This window comes from Lipophrys pholis (genome assembly GCF_963383615.2).
Source record: "Lipophrys pholis genome assembly, chromosome: 14".
Classification (NCBI taxonomy): domain Eukaryota; kingdom Metazoa; phylum Chordata; class Actinopteri; order Blenniiformes; family Blenniidae; genus Lipophrys; species Lipophrys pholis.
The window spans coordinates 18,486,149-18,504,896 of NC_137633.1; the positions used below are offsets into that span (position 1 = coordinate 18,486,149).

At 43.3% G+C, this 18,748-nt stretch overlaps 1 protein-coding gene across 1 annotated transcript in view; it reads left to right on the forward strand.

Annotated features, from left to right (window-relative positions):
- Positions 1 to 17,508, forward strand: part of LOC308119716 (pleckstrin homology domain-containing family G member 3-like) — a 36,529-nt gene extending 19,021 nt beyond the window's left edge. The window contains 16 exon segments of the mRNA XM_080479866.1: positions 200 to 735; positions 4,822 to 4,922; positions 6,568 to 6,637; positions 6,733 to 6,779; positions 6,864 to 7,014; positions 8,213 to 8,344; positions 8,682 to 8,864; positions 9,019 to 9,111; positions 11,430 to 11,516; positions 11,601 to 11,631; positions 11,823 to 11,924; positions 12,016 to 12,050; positions 13,255 to 13,650; positions 14,381 to 14,485; positions 15,244 to 16,690; positions 16,812 to 17,508. Of these exon segments, the coding sequence (XP_080335992.1) occupies positions 200 to 735; positions 4,822 to 4,922; positions 6,568 to 6,637; positions 6,733 to 6,779; positions 6,864 to 7,014; positions 8,213 to 8,344; positions 8,682 to 8,864; positions 9,019 to 9,111; positions 11,430 to 11,516; positions 11,601 to 11,631; positions 11,823 to 11,924; positions 12,016 to 12,050; positions 13,255 to 13,650; positions 14,381 to 14,485; positions 15,244 to 16,690; positions 16,812 to 17,419 (4,124 nt within the window). The 3' untranslated portion in view covers positions 17,420 to 17,508.
- Positions 17,509 to 18,748: the final 1,240 nt, after the last annotated feature.

An 18,748-nucleotide genomic window follows, 5' to 3' on the forward strand; every position in this document is an offset into this window, starting at 1 on the left:
CTTCTTTTGCTGTGAGGGGGAAAAAAGCTCAATTATAACATCACCCACAGCGTTATCCTGTTTTCCATCCTGTGACCAAGCATTGCACTGATTTCTGCAGGTTAAGAGCTCCATATCAATTTGTGGCCTTCAACAGTCTACAATGCCTCTTTTTGGTTTGCGAACTCTAAAATGTTCCCTCTTTTTCTTTCACCTCCAGAATCTCCTCAGTTGTCCTCGCCCCTCGCCGCCAGTGACCATGTCCAGGGAAGCTTGGATTTGGGACCGGACTGTGACAGCCACGTGTGCGTGGAGCCGCCGGATGGTGAGGGCGAGCGTCCTGTGAGCCTGGTGTCCTCCCTGTCCTCTGGCTCGTCCCGTGATAGCCGCAGCCTCTTTGGCAGCACGGCGGCGCTTCCTTCCTCTACAACGCCGCCCATACAGAGTGAGGAGGACATCGACCTGGAGCTGGTCCCGGCTGAAAGTCCCAGAGAGCAGGCGGTGGGGCAGAGTCCCACCCTCGGTGGTTCCAGGAGCCGCTGGCTCCAGCTGCTGGAGCCCAAGGTGAAGCAGTGGAACAACAACAACGCCACCGCCAGCAGGAAGGCAAGCAGTCAGATACCTCGTGTACCCGGCGCGCCCGTCGTCACTGACACCATGGCGCCTAATCCGAAGCTGACCTATGTGGACCGTGTTGTCATGGAGATTATTGAGACGGAGCGCATGTATGTGAAGGACCTGCGCAGCATCGTGGAGGTGAGTGGATGTCCGCTTCATGCCAACAGTTTTATGATAAAATGTATAAATCACCCATATTCTGTGTGTATGAAGCACATGTTTGACTTGGACTAACACGCAGCTATGACTCCATGTCTGCAGAACTCTTTAGAGCTGATTTACTGAATCTGGATCGACGGGAGCCAGATGAAGGGAGTTTTACTGAACGACTGTTGAGAGCAAATAATGTCGACTGTGTTTTAAGCAGCTGTTTGTGGTTACTTGTAAAACACACTCTGGATTTTCCTTCATTCTTTACCAGTATCTGTGCTATTTTAGTCACCGTCGAAACCAATCGGTGTCTGAAAAGAGCATTTGGCTGACATTTAGTGATTTATAGATTTTACCAGCTACAGAACTTGGCTGCTTTGTTTGACTCTGATGCAGACTTACAGCGCAGTGAAGGTTACCTGGGATCATGATCTGTGCTCATATCTGTGCTCAAACGGGATTGTTGATCAATTTTGGGCTCTACGATCTTAATTAACACCTTTTATTCAGATTATATCCCTGCAGAATTGCCGAGAAATGTGCAAAGAGATAGTGCTTCTGCACTGTTTACACTGACTGCTTCAGCTTTTAATGTCTGGATGCACTGTAGTGTTGCTGATTGTGCATGTTAGAAATGTGTGACACAGTGGCTAATGTCTGTGAATGAGCAGTCGTACTGCGGTCCGCAGTGACTCATACGGGAACAAAGCTTTCTGGTAGTTCTTTTTATTTTACAGGCGTCGTGGTTATTAGAAGTACTTGTGCAAAGTCCTCCAAGCAGTGACAAAATAGGAAGATAAAGGTTTAAAATAGTAAAAAAGCTCATGTCAAACAAGTTGTCAAACATACGGTCCAATACAGTCCAGATGAATGTTGTAAGTTATGAAAATCACAAAAAAAGGCCGGACATTTTGAATGAAACACAAGTCATCAGTAATGTACTTAACTAGTGTTTTAATAATAGTGGCAAACAAATCACAACACAGAGGCCTGAGTTGATAAATCAGTGATACAGGAGAGAAAATGAACCAGTGTGAAAATGGAAAGTTGCTTTAGGATCAAAGATTAATTCCGCCAAATGGAAAAAAAAAAAAGGGGTTTCTGGACATTTCACTTAATTTGGCAAAAGAAGCATTGTTAAAAAATACAAAGCATTAATTTGAAATGTTTTTACTTTTTTAAGATTTTGTAAAAAAAAAAAATATATTAAATTAAAGGGAAGTTTTTTCACAATGGATTTTAATTATAACCAAAAGAAATATCTGCATTTGTCCAAAGACTTGTATTTAAATTTTACTCATGCTAATATTTTACTTTAGATGAGGTTGGGCTGTATGTGGACTAAAGTGAGTTGGACATCCCTGCTTTAAACACACCACTTTCTCCACCTTTTCTTAGTCTGCAAACGGCTTCTAGACAGAAAAAACCTCCTCAGGTCTGTTGTTTTATTTTTCAGAGAAACGTGAGTACTCTGCAGTCGGGTAATGACTTTAACACACGAGGCATTTCAGAGCGCGGCTGGCAGTAAACCGACCTGCGCGGCTCCTCACCTTGTCTCAGACGGTGCTGTCGGAGGGAGCGTCGCCTCTGGTGCAGCTTTAAGTAGCAACTTGCTCCCGACTGGCACCTCCAGGACTCTTAACTATGTCGCTTGACTGAAGCAGAGAGAGCAGCCCCCCCCCCTTTCGCCCAGGCCCTGCTGCAAGCTCCAGCCACTATTTCAGGACCTCCCAGCCAACACAAACACCTCCATCTTTGAAGCAAACCAAAAAAAGAACGCTCACAGATGAAAAGAAAGCAATTGGGTTTTCCATGAGCTGCAGTGTGGGAACGCAGTCGAATCCAGATGTATCGTCTATCTTTTTATGATGTCATATTGGCCATTTTGGTTCCACGCTGCTCATTTCGATTTCACGTGGAGCTTCTGATCCGACGCAGACGTGTGAAACTGCCGCAAGTTTCTGTAACAAATTAATTTGAAAGCTTCCACTTTGATAATGACACTGAATTTATGAGCAGCTGTAAGGCTCGTCCACCTCAGCTGTCTGTCCGTGGGATAACGTTTGGAGAACAGCTGTTAAGACTCCAGCCGGTCTCACGTGCCTGAATACACCCCCAAGACCTCCCTTCACACACCCAAAGTCCAACACTGTTGAAACAAGAATGCGGCCGGTGCTCATTGTTTTTAGAAAGTGTGCAGCTCACAGATTAATCACAGTTATTGTTAAAAAGTTTATTCACAAGAATAAGACGTATCATCTTGTTTTCAAGGAGGTCCCAACACATTGGAGATTAAAATGACCAAACAACAACAATAAATTACAAGAGCATTATTAACTGCAGCTGCATAAATACTCTGCATCTTTAAGAATCTTAAAATGTCCGATACAAATAATATCAATATGTAGAAGCATTATGCGTGATGATCTGTGTAGAGGACTTGCGTTTTTCACCACAGAAGAAGCAAATTACAAAAATCTAGAGGGCTTGTAATACCACTTCTGGACACTAGGTGGTGAATTGTTCATTTCTCAACCTGAAAGAAGTGGTGGAAGATTGAAAGAAAAAGCCTGTTATTTTACATTTACACAATACACACGTCCAAAACTTTCTCCACCAATAACTACATTTGCTTCATTGAACTGCTTGGCTAGTTATTGTGCGTCAACCTTCAAATATTTGCCAGCTAATAGCGCTCTGATCATGTTTGACATGACATAAAAAAAAAAAACATTTATAAAAATGTGCCTATGTTATCAACTGTAACAGTGTAATAATGTTATGAGTTGCACTCTTAATCTTAACTCATCACTTGAAGCTGAATACAATGAAAACTCATACTTCACATTCACCGCAGACAATAATTACAAAGTGGTTGAATATGGTGCAACATGCACACAAGTGTTTTGTTGTTGTTGTTTTTGCAGAAAGAGTTTGTGTGGGAACTGGTGGCTCTCTAGTATTATGCTGCCTCTATAGGCTTGACGTGCAATCAAACAGTTTTACTAAGTGACCTTTTCGACATAATGAATAATGAAGCAGCTCTGACGTTGAAAATGCAGAAAATTCCAGTCAAATGTCGACAATAACAATAAAGGTTTGATTGATCCGTGTCTTTTAACATGTTGAAGTTTGACATTAAGCTGCATATGGTAGTTATAAGTGACCGGAACCGGATATTTGATTCGTATACAGTTAAGAATAAGGTTAAAGGTCATTCTTAAACAATTTGACTCAGCTGTCATACAAACGGCTTGTCAGGCTATAAGCTGCAAAGGAACAGTGCATGATGTTGACGTTGTGCCAAAGGTCACATGTGTACAGTGTAGCGCCAGCAGGGAGTTTCTCTATAAGAGACTCCTAGACGCCCTGCTGACTGCATGCCGGCGTTGCTCCGGCTGTGCAGGAATTCCCCGTGCAGCGTGCTGCAGCTCATTCAGCAGTGTGAAGTCCTGACTCCTCTCCTAATCTGGGCTGTCCAGCAGACCTGTTAACCCCGGGTCTATTTGCACCACATCATCTGGCAGGCTGGGCATGTGCGCTGACTGTTTACCGGTTTGCTCCCTGTTTATTCGCCGCGTGTGTGCATGTTTGCTTCTCGTTAACCTGGCACTTGTTTAGAGTTGTTTGTTTGCCACATGAGTGTGTGATTGACCAAGAGAGAGGGAGAAAATCCAGATGTTGGGAGGCTTTTTGAAAACTCCTGAGGTCCGGAGGGAGTCCAGGGAGGGAAACAGACTTTGCTGATGTCAGTGGTCTGGTTGCTGCACAGCTTCTTTCGAAGTATTTGGACCACAACCTTAAAAGGACCGTTGTGGCGCTGCATCACTCACTGAATTCATGAGGAAACCTTTTTATCAAAGTAAAGACCTACATTTGTAAAACTGCACTTAAATCTAGTTAAAGCAGGTATGATGTGAAAACATTACACTGCACAGATATGAGGTTTACAGGGAAAAGAGCTGATTGTCTGTGTGAATACTCCCTCTGCTGGAAGGAATGTGGACATTACATGACGCTTCATTCAACAGATTTCAATCCACTGGTTTTGTTTATGTTTTTTTGTTCCTCCAGGACTATTTGGCACACATTATCGATATGAGCAACCTTCCCATACGTCCGGAGCAAGTGTGTGGCCTTTTTGGAAACATAGAGGACATCTATGAGTTCAACAGGTAAAGCATCTCACCTACTATGAAGACTAGTGTCTGTTTTTATAAAGGTTAAAAATAAAGTCCCCTCGTGTCATCTGTGAAGAGACGCTGTGGTTAAATTCACAGTTGAATGGAGGCTGTGATTGCTCGCTGGTGTAATTACTTCCCACTACAATTCCTTTGGGGTAAGGAATGTTTTTGTTAGCTTTAATGTGTGTGTAAAATGACACGCCACAGTTACATGATAGAGCTTATCAGAACGGTTGAGAACGGATGATGCTTGACCACTTTTATCTCGCTCCTCTCAATGACTGAAAGCAGATGCGGGACGAAACGTGACACCCGGGAGCTTTGAGGAAATCATGTGAAAGCTGTAGGAAGTAGCGGCCGCAGCTGCAGCTTTACATTTCGTTTTCTGTGTCGGCACATGCTCATTGGTGACCACACCACTTGCCAAAACACACATTAACATTCCTCTCCGTTCTCATATTGAGGAGCCTCCAGGCTGGGAAAGAACTGAAGCAAAGCTCCTTCTCTCTTTACTTTATCCTGACATTGTACCCAGCTGTGCTCAAGACAAAGCTGTTGACACATTTCAGATTCGGAGGACCTTGTAGTGTCTCGTTCAGACGGGAGGTGTTTTGTCTTTTCTCACAGGACTGCAGGGAGTTGTGAGCACTGTGAGTTCACAACAAAACCCTGATACTGTTTTCTACTGTAGTATTTTCTTGGTGGAGAAATCCCTGGTTCAGCCAACGAACAGGTGCCACATTTGTCTAAGTATTACAACAGCGTTGGAGGCCGTCCAGCGAAAAACAGATTAGTGCTGCAATAGAAATTCACCCAAAAAATACATGAGTCATCTGTTTTTGTACGGTATAATCTATGTTCAGCTCAAGACATGTGCTTTACTGTCACTGACTCATGAGCTCGTTTTTCTCTGTAGTTTGTCTACATTTAATAGAAACTAATATGTAACTTCTCTTTTAGCCTGTATTTTGTATTTCTTAGTAGCACTTGACCTGCTTCCAGTATTGAATATTATCCTTATGCATGCAGTCACGCAGTGTAAATAAACGTTGACTCCGTGTCCATAATAAATCTTAACACTGGCATTGTTCTCATTGTGCCGTGAAGGTGCTGGCACATTTTCCTGGTTTCAGTCAAGCCAGCTGGATTTTAATCTGAATCTGAAGTCTAAAGTGCTGTGGGTTGTCCTCTTTTCATGTTATGTTAAATAAACACTCTTTATTTACGGCCCCTTTCATGAAAACTGTTCTCCTACGGTGTTTTTTTTTTTTCCACACAAATCCCTCACTCAAGCATCCTCCTTCTGTCATGCATGTTTAACTCTGATTAAGTACTCATTAACAAGCAGCGAAACTGCATCTCTAAAGCTTTTGAAGCACTTTTGAGTGTCGCAAATCACTGGTATTATGTGCAAGTCTCAGCGCAAGCAGTGTGTGGCGCCCTCTTCTGGCGTGTTTCATTATAAAGAGCATATGTCACTCCAGGGTAAGAGAAAAGTCTATAAAGGGTATCAAAGGTATTACTGATTTATTGATGGTTGCCACTAGCCGTTTCTTTCTTGAGTTGTGTGTTATGGCTGTTTTAGTATTCCGATCTGAACACCGAGCTTCTATATGTTGTTGTTCTGTGATTTCAGTGAACTGCTGCAGTCTTTGGACATGTGTGAGAACGACCCCGTGGCGATCGCTCAATGCTTTGTAAATAAGGTCGGTGAACCATCTCCCACATACTAATCTACTGCAGCACTGATTCACTCAATGAAGGACACACTGGTAAAGTCTGCTCTGTCTCTTCTCCCCAGAGTGAATACTTTGAAATCTACACCCAGTATTGTACCAACTATCCCAAGTAAGTCACTGCAGTTTTTTCTTTTGTTTTGTTTTTAAATAGGTCTCTTCTTGATGCTTGATGTTGTTCTCTGCTGGTTTTCAGCTCAGTGGCAGCTCTGACCGACTGCATGAGGAGTAAAACATTAGCCAAGTTCTTCAGGGACCGGCAGGCCGCTCTGAAGCGCTCCCTCCCGTTGGGCTCCTACCTGCTCAAGCCAGTTCAGAGGATCCTGAAATACCACCTGCTCCTCCAGGTAATGTCCCGGGGGACTGTGTTGTCACAACACTGCTGCTTTTCTTCACCACACTCCCTCGGTAGACGTTAATTCTGAGATTTTCAAACTACCCACGTTTTGACCAAAGGGGTGGGATGAGAGGAATGTGCCCCCTTCTGGTCTACTTTTTTTATTACATGGGGAGATAAAATTATTCCAATCATCTTTGTGATTAAAGCTATTCAAAGCTATTTTAAAATCTAATAAAGCATAAAGCAATTGCTTCACAAGCCACGCACACTTCCTCTTTCTTTTTTTGATTACGTGCCAAACTTCCAGTAATGACTTGGATATGATGGAATAGAATGGAAATAAAGTATTAATCCCAGGGGGCATTCTTAGCAGCGTTGGTCCATAAAGAATATAAATCTAGAGTACATTAGATTGAAATGAATAAATAAGTGCTGTACAGACACGTGAGGTTTGACACTAAATAAGTACAATATATAGAAATTGTGAAGAGCTTTATAGGAAAATTAAAAGACTAGTAGAGTTAAAGATAGATGGCCACCATGTCCTCCTCTCTGAGACCTCCTGTACATCGCTGGTATTTCCAATGATTCTGTTTAACTTAGTTTTATTTTTTACTCTTAAGAGCCATAGAGGACCAAAAGCATAACGCTATCTACAAGTTTTCACTTTGCAGATTTGATCAGTTTGTACTTTTCTGACAATTTTCTTAAACTGAAAACTTAATAATATAGCAAATAATAGCAGAGACATAAAAAAAAAAAAAAAACTCATTACGTTGTTGATATGATGCAGTCTTGAACCAGCCGTTGCTAAACGTCCCCTGAGATAGGACTTTTCTGATTTTTGTAAAATGCCACGTTCAATACTGATATTTCAGAACATCTGGATGTTTAATTATTGTTTGTTTGAAAGTTTGCACTGTAAACAATTACCGTAATCATTACATTTATATTTTATTCAGCTGAGATTAATATTCCTAAACTCCACTCATTCAGGATCAGGATTCATTCTAAAATGATAATAATGAATAAGGAACTCTGTGAAAATGAACCCTCCTGTCTTCCTTCTGAATTTCCTCACAAATCATCACACAATCATGACTTATTTGCCAAAAGCTAAGAACTATATCGTTACAAACTCACAAAAAGAATCGGTGAGAACAACCACCTCAAAATGTACAATCATCCTTCATGTCTTTCTGAAGGAAATCGCGAAGCACTTTGACCCAGATGAGGAGGGCTACGAGGTCATTCAGGAGGCCATAGACACGATGACGGGAGTGGCCTGGTACATCAACGACATGAAGAGGAAGCACGAACACGCTGTGAGAGTGCAGGTCAGATGGAAATGCCGCACACGCATACCAAAGTGTCTGTGAAGATGTGCATTCACATCATGTCTGTGCAGGGCTCGCGTAAGGAATGGTGCATTACATTCTCAGGCGAGGGGCATTTGTCTGTCACAGACTGACACCGCCACCTCAACATTTTCTGAATCTTGATTTTAAAGATCCAATTTGTAGGTTTTTACTCAAGACAAAGGAGCAATAGAGCTGCTTCCCTTTGTCCGGGTGTTGTATAAGGATTGCCAAAAAAAGCAGACGTCATTCTGGCATTTCTGACCCGGAGTCTGTCTGTTTGGGGTCTGTGTGTGTCTTTCATGTTTATCTGCAGGAGATCCAGTCGCTTTTGATCAACTGGAAAGGGCCCGACCTGACCACCTATGGAGAACTGGTGCTGGAGGGCACCTTTCATGTGCTGAGGGCAAAGAACACCCGCACGCTCTTCCTCTTCGAAAAGATGCTCCTCATTACCAAGAAGAGAGGGGAACACTACGTCTACAAAATCCACATCTTGGTACACTTTTTCATGTTAAAAACCTTATACGAGGAAAAAGAGAATATACATATATAGAACAGGAAAGCAGTTTTATTGAGCTTTGTGTCAAAGATATAATGAAACACTACATTTGATGAAGCCGTCCTCTTAATGTGCCTTCCTGTGGTTGCAGTGCTCCACCCTAATGCTACTCGACAGCGCCAAGGATCCCCTGCTCTTCAGTGTGATCCATTTCAAGCATCCCAAGCAGCCCCATACGGTGCAGGTAAAAGCAGTTTGGCTTCATCATTATCTGGTAACCTTTCATATTGTGCTCCACAGACAATATCAAACACACCTGGATATGGTCTAGTCTTTTTGAAGCCACTCATCAGTTGAAGTGACTTACATCCATTGTTGAGCCAGAAGCAGAATTGCCCCCTTTTACCTCATTGACATGGAATGTCCACTGTTGTGTTCATCTGTTTTAAATATGTGGACATTTTTCAGACATTTAGTTTTCATTTCCTTATAAATCTGTCTGTTGTGTAGTAGAATTGTGATCATAGAAAACATGAACTGTAAGCAGGGTGTGATTTGAGAGATCATAAGGAAGATCTAACCCCCATCTGGTTTACATACGACTGCCTTCTGCTGGATTATTTTCATTTACTTGGGAGAACAAAGCTACTTCACCAGTAGCCTGCACAAAACACAGTAAATACATGTATTCTAAATTATAAATAAAGTTTTGCAGTCTTGTAGTGTCTCCCACACCGAGCAAATCCTCTTCCATATCAATGGAAAATCATCCTCAAATTACATTTAATTCTAATATTTGTGTTTACATAAAAATGATAGTTTTAAACTCCAATTATTACTTTTAATTATGATTTCCTTTCTTACAAACACACCATGTTGGTATGTAGAGTGAGCATCGCAAACGAAATGTTATTCCAGAGTAAATAAGGAGGAAATTATTTGTGGAGCTTGGAGATCTGCTGCATATTCTGGAGGCATTTTATCCAGATCACAGACAGACAGACAGACTAAAACTGGCCCCACCCTCATGAAATCAATACGCCGTTCAGTGTTCACTGAGATGGGAGACGAATTTATCACACATGAGGAATTTTCTAAATAAAGAAAGCAACACTCCAAAAGAAAAAAGTCGTTGAGTCGTCTGCAAGCGTGAGTCACATCACTAAACCCGGTATAGACAGCAAGACCAAAGATTTAGTGGGCTGACACATACGAGAGCTTCAGACTGAAAGAAATTGTTATTTACAGATACATCCAACTTTTTCTCCTCGCGTACACTCTTGTACTCTTGTCAGAAAACTCGCGCAGCAGAGAGAACAATTGCGGCTGCATATTGGCGCTGAACACAGTGGAAATATTCAAGCTTTGTTGACACTCTGACCAGGGAGAAGCAGCAGAATTTAATATCATCTTATCAAGCAAAATAATTAAACCGTTTAAAAAAAACTAAAAAAAAAAAAAGATTTCATTTTTAATGTAATTTTATTTGAAATACTTGTATTAAAGTATTAATGTGAAGTGGAGTGAGTTATTCTGATACTCAGTTTGTCTTAAGGTTTGTCAATATGCGTCATATTTCATTTTGGGCTGTTACTGTTGAGATGTTTCATTTACATGAGTGGAGGCCAGCTGGTTAGCAGGCTGTACCTATAGCACAGTTCAGGGGCCACATACAGCCCAATCTCATCTTGAGCGGGCCGGACTGGTGAACTAAGGCCACAATAACCTTTGAATTTAAACTTCTCGGTGCTCGGTGGTTTGGAGGGCTGTACTGGAGCCTCCGGGGGCCTTATACGTGACACAACTGCTATAGCATATCAGTTTATTTAGAATAAAACATGTGTCTGTAAGTCAATGGTGGATAGAGGTTAGAGAAACAAGCTTGTGACTGAAGGTGAGATATGTGTCCCGGAGAAAGGCTCCTAAACCCTAAACGGCTCCCCGAGTGCTTCCCTGCATACAAACTGTAATAAATGGTGAGAAAAACCATCCACTGAAAAGCTTGAGGGAGCAGCTCTGACCACTGTGTGAAACAAACGTTGGAGAAGGAGTTGAGCATCGAAAGAACAGAGGACACGTGTCTGAGCGGCTGGACGACACTGTTGTCCACCACCAACTCCTGGAACTAGACAAACCCTTCTAGGAAAACCTTGATCTACTTTATCAACCCGGAGACCGGGGCGCCACTGAGCTGCTGGAGGGACTGTGGGGAAATCAGGAGTCTGTCCTCTGGCTTTGCCCGGATATTCAGGCCTCCTGGTGGGAGGTGGTTAATGGAATCTCCTATATCCTGTGTTTTAACATTTGTATGATATCCCCACTTTTTTATCTTGGCATTTGTTCCACATGGGCTGAATACAACTGATGCTTAATTCTTCAAGGTTTTTCTGACAGTCGGTGAAAAGCCCATCAGACTTTTGACTGTCCAGCTCATGTATTCACAGACTGCGTTGACCAAACTTTTTCCTTCTGTTACACTCACACACCTGAGTACTGCAGCTGCTCTGTATGAACGCGTGTCTCTGCCGTATCTTTATTCATGACAAGTCCTTGTTGTTCCAGGCCAAGTCGGTAGAGGAGAAGCGTCTCTGGGCTCATCACATCAAGAGGCTCATCCTGGAGAATCACAACACCATCCTCCCGCAGAGGGTAGAGAAAAACATTGTCCATTTCTTTCTTCTCTTCTTCCTCAGTAATGCTCTCTATTAAAACACGCTGTTTCTCTTTTGAAAGGCACAAGAAGCCATCCTGGATAATTCAAACTGTGAGTATTAGATACACTGCCTCTGGTTTACCTGTCGCCTTAGCAACCATGCTTCCTAATGAAAGAAAGGGTGGATCATTTTTAATAGAAAATATGAGGAGATGCTTTTTTTTTTTCCATGTTGAATTTCATTGATGTCTGTGGAGAACATAGTTTTTTGTTCTGTAATGATTGTTCCGTGTGCTGCCCAGATTCAGGGAAGTATCAGTACAGTCCTGAGAGGCTGAAGAAAACAGAGTCCTGCCATGGTGACGACTTCCACCATAAAGGACGCAATGAGAGGAGACGATCGGGTAAAATTCATCTTCTTCCCCAACAGTGCTCCCCTGTATGAAAGATTAAAACCTCGAGAGCGCTGACCACTATTTGATTTCTTGTTCTCAGAGCCGGCAAAACAAATCACAAGGAACACAAAAGGTTAGTGCATTGTTGGTTTTTATTTATTTATTTATTTTACATCTCTTGATAGTCTGTCGGGTTCAGGCACACAAAGGGGCAGATTTATTACCAGCCTTGAGAGATCCGCTCTCCAGTTTTTATCGAGCGGTCTATCTGCCTTGCGACTCCATACCAAGGTTATTTCATGTCCGTTGTATAAGAGCAGTTCGCCACTGCAGTTCTGCTTGGTTCCCTTTTTCAAAGACACCTGAAAAACAGATCAAAACACACACTCAAACACTCACTCCCCCTTCTGCCTCACCCATAATGAAGTTAATTATATGCCACATTGGCCGAAGGCTTTGTCACACACGCTCTCATTTCAATAGTCAAATTCAGCCCTGTGTGTGTGTTCGTGTGTTTGTGTGTGTGTGTGTGTGTGTGTGTGTGTGTCTTCCTGTTTTCTAATTGGCCATCGCCAAAGAGAAAAACCTGAGTATCTTGCCTCCTGTTCTCCTTTGCTCCCAGTCCAGATCAATTTTTGAAGCAATGTAATGAAGAAGCAATTTTCATGTCAACTGTCTCATCTGGGTGAGGGAGTGGGTCATCACATCCGGGCTAATTGCATCAAGTCTAGCTTGAGCCACAGTGCAAAACATGCTTCTTATTGGTATTTATCTAATCACGGGGCCTCCCTTAAGTCTGGGCCAGACTAACTACTCCCTCCCTCGGCCCCTGTTTGCGAGGGCACAGACTGTGTCCCGACCATAATTGTACAAGATGCATGTTGTCTCGTTTTGTCGCAGAATATTTGATCTGAGCGAGCTTTTTTCTTTTTTGTTTTTCATTCTTATTGATGTTCTCATTCATCTCTCCTCTTTGTTTTTGTCTCCGCTTGCAGCTGTTTTGAAGGTAAGCATCTGAATTCCAAATCTATTCTTTTATTGGGCTGTAGGAAAGTAGTTTGTTTAGCTGGCTGGGCTGAGGTGAAATATGGTGTGCACAGTTTGGACTCAGCACTTCACACTTGGTATTTGAACTTGGGGTAAAAAAGAAAAAGAAAGTCCAAATGAGAAAATCCAATCGTAATCTTCACTGAACATATTTTGACTTTCACGGCAAAACCATATCTCACCCCGAGCTCCAGCTGGCTCATGACGATTTCATTTCATTTACAGCTTTGCAGTCACAACATGGCTCTAGCACTGGCCTTGCAATAACAAACCACATGTCTATGACTTCACGCCACAGCATGCAGACAGTGAGGGTGCACTGCCGGGGGACAGGTGCTCCCTTCAACCAGCCACTAGTGTCGGTACGCTGACCTCCAGTCTAGGCCAGCCCCAGGCTGAGAGGCCACGTCTGGAAGATCTGATTCCCAGAATGGATCCTCTGGAGCAGCTCAGTCCCGCTGGCAGTGACCCCAACCTGGGCTCTTCACCCAGTCAGGGGGAGCTGCAGCAGGAGAAGGCAGAGGAGGAGGAGGAGGAGGAGGAGGCGGAAGAGGAGGTGGAGGAGAGTTACAATCAAGATATACTGATGGGAGACGACCAGGTAGCCGACTTTGCCAGCTCAGTGCTGGCCGCCATCTCCTGCTGGCACTATAGAGCGAGGGCTTTGCTTTCCACTCACTTCACAACGGTGAGGGTTTCTGTCACCCACGGGTTTCCTCTCTCTGGGTTTACCCCACACTTTTACCCTCTTTGGCTCATGATCCCAGTTTCTTTATTCCTTCATGAACACCTCTAACATCTGCTTCCTTCTGCCCTGTCCTCTGTGATTACCTCAGGTTGATCCCCTGATATGGACTTCTGATCTGACTCATGTTTATAACATTAAAATCCTACCTGGTGCATGTTTTTGCATGCGCTGGAGTTCAGGTCATCACACTGTGCATGCACTATTCTGTAGTAGTTAAAGGTCCCCCTTGTCTGTGTTTGCTGGGTCTCCTGAGTGTGTTTTCATTGAGCTTATGCTGTTAGAATCACGTCTGCATCTGCATTGGAAGCAGCATCTTAATGCACTCCACTACATGTTTGGCTTCAAAGGTTAATGTAGTCAAGTAATTAAATTATAATTATCATAATAAGGGCTTTGCTCTTTGGTAGTTATTTCCTAATTAGAGTTTCCTCTTTTTGGAATTTGAAAGATTAAATTTTTTTTTGGTTTGTTTAATTAAAGCATTGTTTGAGGATATAAATGATTAGACATCAATGTCAGTTTTTCAGCTACAATGTGAATCCACTTGTTGATAAAATAGTGTTTCTCCGCTGTGCAGAATGCTTCTGCCATTTACTGAGTCACAGTGCAATCGCAGGGATTCATTGGCGTAGAAAACATTTAGTTGAATGCTGCGTTTTACCCTCTTCAGGAGGATCAGAGCAAAGATGGCGCTGAAGTGGAAATGACACCAAGAGAAGAAGCAGAAACTTGCGGAAAGGAGGAAAAACCCGTGAAGGAGTCCCCCAGCACTCAGGTAATAAATTAAAAATCACACGGTCCTCATAAAAAGACCCATCTTTGACATAATCTAATTTTCGCGTAAAAGTGTATTTAGCATTATTTATTATCTCTAAATGAGGCGAAGCTGCTCTTTACCACAATAGACACAAAGGCAAGTTTCAATAGACTCCCTTTGCCATGAACACAGCATTTCTGTATCGCCTGTCTGAATAGTGCCTGGAGCTATCCGAGTGCCTGCTGTACTTTTGTACCAGCTGGAGATTAAAACACCACTCACATAGCGTTGTCTTGCGGTCAGCACTCCCTCTGCGAAAAGCAACATTTGATTTAGAGGCCGGCTACAGTTCCCATAACAATCATCATAAGCAGTAACTTCGTGACACAGCTTTTTTTTTTTGTTTCTTCCCAATGTTATCTTCACAGCACAGCGTGGAGCTGCCCCTTTTTCTTTGGAATTACAGGCTCTCCGGTGCTGCCAGTAACACCTGGAAACAAATTTAGCTCTATGGCAGACAGCAGTGAGAGACACAGAAATTCACACATGAACTCAACAGGAAGTGACAGAAATGGCCACCCACAGTGTCTTTGCAGTATTTATCAGATGAAACTCAAGTGTGTCGATCAAGATTAATTGAGAATGTTTTAGATTAAACTACCAAGATGACTTTGAAGAGGACCATTATGCTAATGAGGGATGGGGAGCACTTACTATTGGATTGTCACCTTGAAGTCATTGTGTCCTCCTTTGTAAACCCTCCTGTCATGTTTCAGGTCACAGTGCAGGATCTGTGTCCTCCAGGCTGCGCTACCCAAGCGAACGAGAGCAACCATCTGGAGGAGGATTACTCCCAGTGCCCTGAATCTCCTGTGAGCCACTCTGAACAAGAAACCCAGACGCCAGAACCTCAAGACACCTCTCAAGAAACCGGTGAGGAGGAAGGAGGCAGCGACTCTTCTGGTCTCCCCGTGGAGGAGGCGAGTGTACTGACGAACAGCGAGCTCTCGGAGGAGGAAGAGGAAGTGCTTTTAAGGAGCAAAAGCATCCTGCCTTCCTCCGTACTGGACCAGGCCAGTGCAATAGCGGAGCACTTCATCAGCAGCCTGTCCAGACGCAGCAGTCTAGTTTCAGAGGACTTGGGTTCCCTCGCCTGCCCGTCGCCTTCAGTAGACAATGACGCCTGCCAGAGCCCTTCTGCAGGGATGGACTTGGGGAAACACACAGAGATGTTGCTTTGCTCTTCACCTGAGCCACATGCCACTTCTACGGTTAATCTGTCGACGCCTCTGGCGGAAACTGCTATGGGCGTGCACGCTGAAGGGGAGCACAGGTCCACTCTCTCCAGACAAGATCGCCTCCTCATCCGCAAAATCAGAAAATACTACGAGCATGCGGAGCACCAAGACGCTAACTTCAGCATCAAGCGCAGGGAGAGTCTGTCCTACATCCCTGCAGGTCTGGTCAGACACCTGAGTCGACAGCTGAACAGTATTCCCCAGGAGAAGGCTGCTCCAGTCCAAAGGAAAGGCCTTTCCCGCAACAGGCCCACTTCCTGGTCTGTGTTTGACCTTCCTGGATTAGAAAAGTGTCGAAACACTGAAGTTCATCGCAAAATAGAAGCACAGACACACGTCGAAGCCAAGGCTAGATCTCACAGTGTCACAGATGCTTCTACGTCGGAAGAGGAGTTCAGACCTGCGTCCGAAATGCTTGAGGTGTGGCGGGTCATGGAAACGGAGGAGGAAAGTCGAGAAACGCAGCAGATTCTAGAGGAGAACGTGAATGACTCACATTTAGAAGTGATGTCAGATATCAACTCGTACACTGAGCTGCAACTTCAGACTGTAGAGGAATGTGAAGTATTCTCTCCCTCTGATCGCTCCTCCATGTCCACACCAGTCCCAACGTCCCCAGCAGTGGAGGGAGGATCTGGTCAGGACTCTAAACTGTCGAAGACCCCCACGTGTCCCGAGAACCGAGGTGGTAACCACAGCGTTCTACCAAAGATCATCAGCTTCCGAGCCAGCATGGACGAGGACCAGATCCTACAAGACATGGGAAAGATGAAAAACAAGGTGTTCCAGCTGGCTCGTCAGTACAGCCAGCGCATTAAGAACAACAGACCCATGGCGTGGTCGAAGAACCGAGAACCTGCAAGTCAGCAAGGCGTCAAGAGCATGTCTGCTATCCACGAGGAGAAGGTGCAGAGGAGAAAAAGGGGTAAATAGGACTCCGATGACTGACACAATGATTTTTTTTTTTTATGCATATGACTTTAATTCATAAGACAAAGATAACTGACGAGCGCTCTCTGTGTTTGTCTTTGTGCATGTGTGTGCAGGTAAACCCAGCCTGAGATTGCCCTTGATTTCTTGTGAGCAAGCAGTTATCCATGAAGTACAATCTCCAGATCCAAGCCAACCTCCCGACTCCGGCTCCAGCTCCGAGGACACGATCACTACTCCACAAAGCCCCCAGTCAGAGACCTTCCACTGGCCTGATGTTCAGGAGCTGCGCTCTAAGTACGCATCAAATCCACACCCTAAAATAGGCCGCAGCTACACGATGCAAAATGGGATTCTTGAGTGCTCAGGAGACGGATCCAATGGCTGCTCGGTCAAATACAGCAGCTGCTTAGACCTCCACAAAGGTCTGACGGACTGTCCTCGACCAGAGGCTGAAAAGAGTGTGGCGGTAGAGGCGCAGTCCCAGCTTCATCCCCTGCTGTGCAGGTGGAGCTCCTTGGATCACATGCTCGGCTCTCTCCCGCTTCATGAAGTACAAAACCTGCAGGAACCGGCCAAGACCAGCTCCGCTGTCAAACTACAAGACCACGACCTCTGTCAGGACGGCCTGGAGAGTGCACCAAAGGCTGCTGGGAAGACCTCAGAGAGCAATCTGGTTAAAAGCCTACGACAGAAGTTCCAGAGCTTGGGCACGAGCTTATGAGCATGTGCATTCAGGATATATGTTCATCAAAAGGAATATGGCATTTGAAACACTTGCTGTTATTTGTCAACATCCTTTCTTTATGTACTCTCGATGTAGTTTTCAGTTTAGAAGACTCGAGGTGACGATGTTGCACCAAAGTAAGATAAAAGGGATGTTTTTGGTGCGACATGACATGAAAGCATGTTGTCTTTTAAAGAAAAGAAGTATAGCAATATTTATACACTGGGCATTTGTCTGCACAATACAAAGGTTCTGTAAATAATTGTAAATAGTCGCCTGTACCAGATAAAATTTAAGTTCTACTTTATTAATACTTCCATGAGTTGGTGTTTTTTTTTTTTTGCAACCGTAACATTGTTACCATAAACTGTCAGCTGAGAGTTTCAGGGGAAAAAGATCTGTAAACGTCTGTCCAAACGCCAAAGAGAGCTGCTTTCTGAACCGTCGTCTCTTCATGCACCCGGTCGCAGCAATAACTTGCCTTCACAATGACTGTTGCTGCTTGTAAAAGTGTTACTTCACATCACTGGAGCTTTATTTTTCTCAACAAGTTGTATATTTTCTTGAACCTTATTTATAAAACTGTATATTTGGGAAAAGATCGGCCTCATTTAAATGCTTGACTGATGGCAAGCCCTTTTTACTTTTCCATTCCAGCGGATGCTCCCGTTTCATACATGCAGTTTGCAATATTTTCAATAAAAATAGAACTTTAAAGTTTCAGCTGGTGTCTATTTTGTTGTTGCTTGGAAACGTGTCCTGGAGTTGAATTTGTCAAATCTTAAAATTGAATGATGGCTCCCAAAATGCAACCTGTGACATTTCCTCTATGTGGTGAGAGACAATTCTCTCAAGTTGCTTTAAAACCTTGAGATCCAATGCAAGGTTTTCCAACTTATTTAGTCACATCCAAACACCAGCACCAACTTCAGGTTAGTATTGGTTGGTCATTTTTCTTTTTTAATAACTCCATTTGATTTTTTTTTTTTTTTTAATTTCAAGAAAAACAAGACATTAATAAATCTAATATATTTCAACAATACATATTTTAGTCCATACAGGCAATAACAATAATGTTTTAAAATTTGAAATGAACTAGGCAGTTTGACATTTAAGTAAGAATACTTCCTAGAATGTTTGTAAACTGGTCTAACTTCTCCAGTAGCTCTATGGTGGCAGTGCTCGTAGAAAGAAAATCATAATCCAGTTCTGGTTTTTTATTTTTATTTATTTTTTTCACACCACCAACTTGTCTGTAACTGTGATCTTAAATAATAAAATAGCATGAATTGGCACAATAGGACTTAATGTCCAACAGTCTTCCTT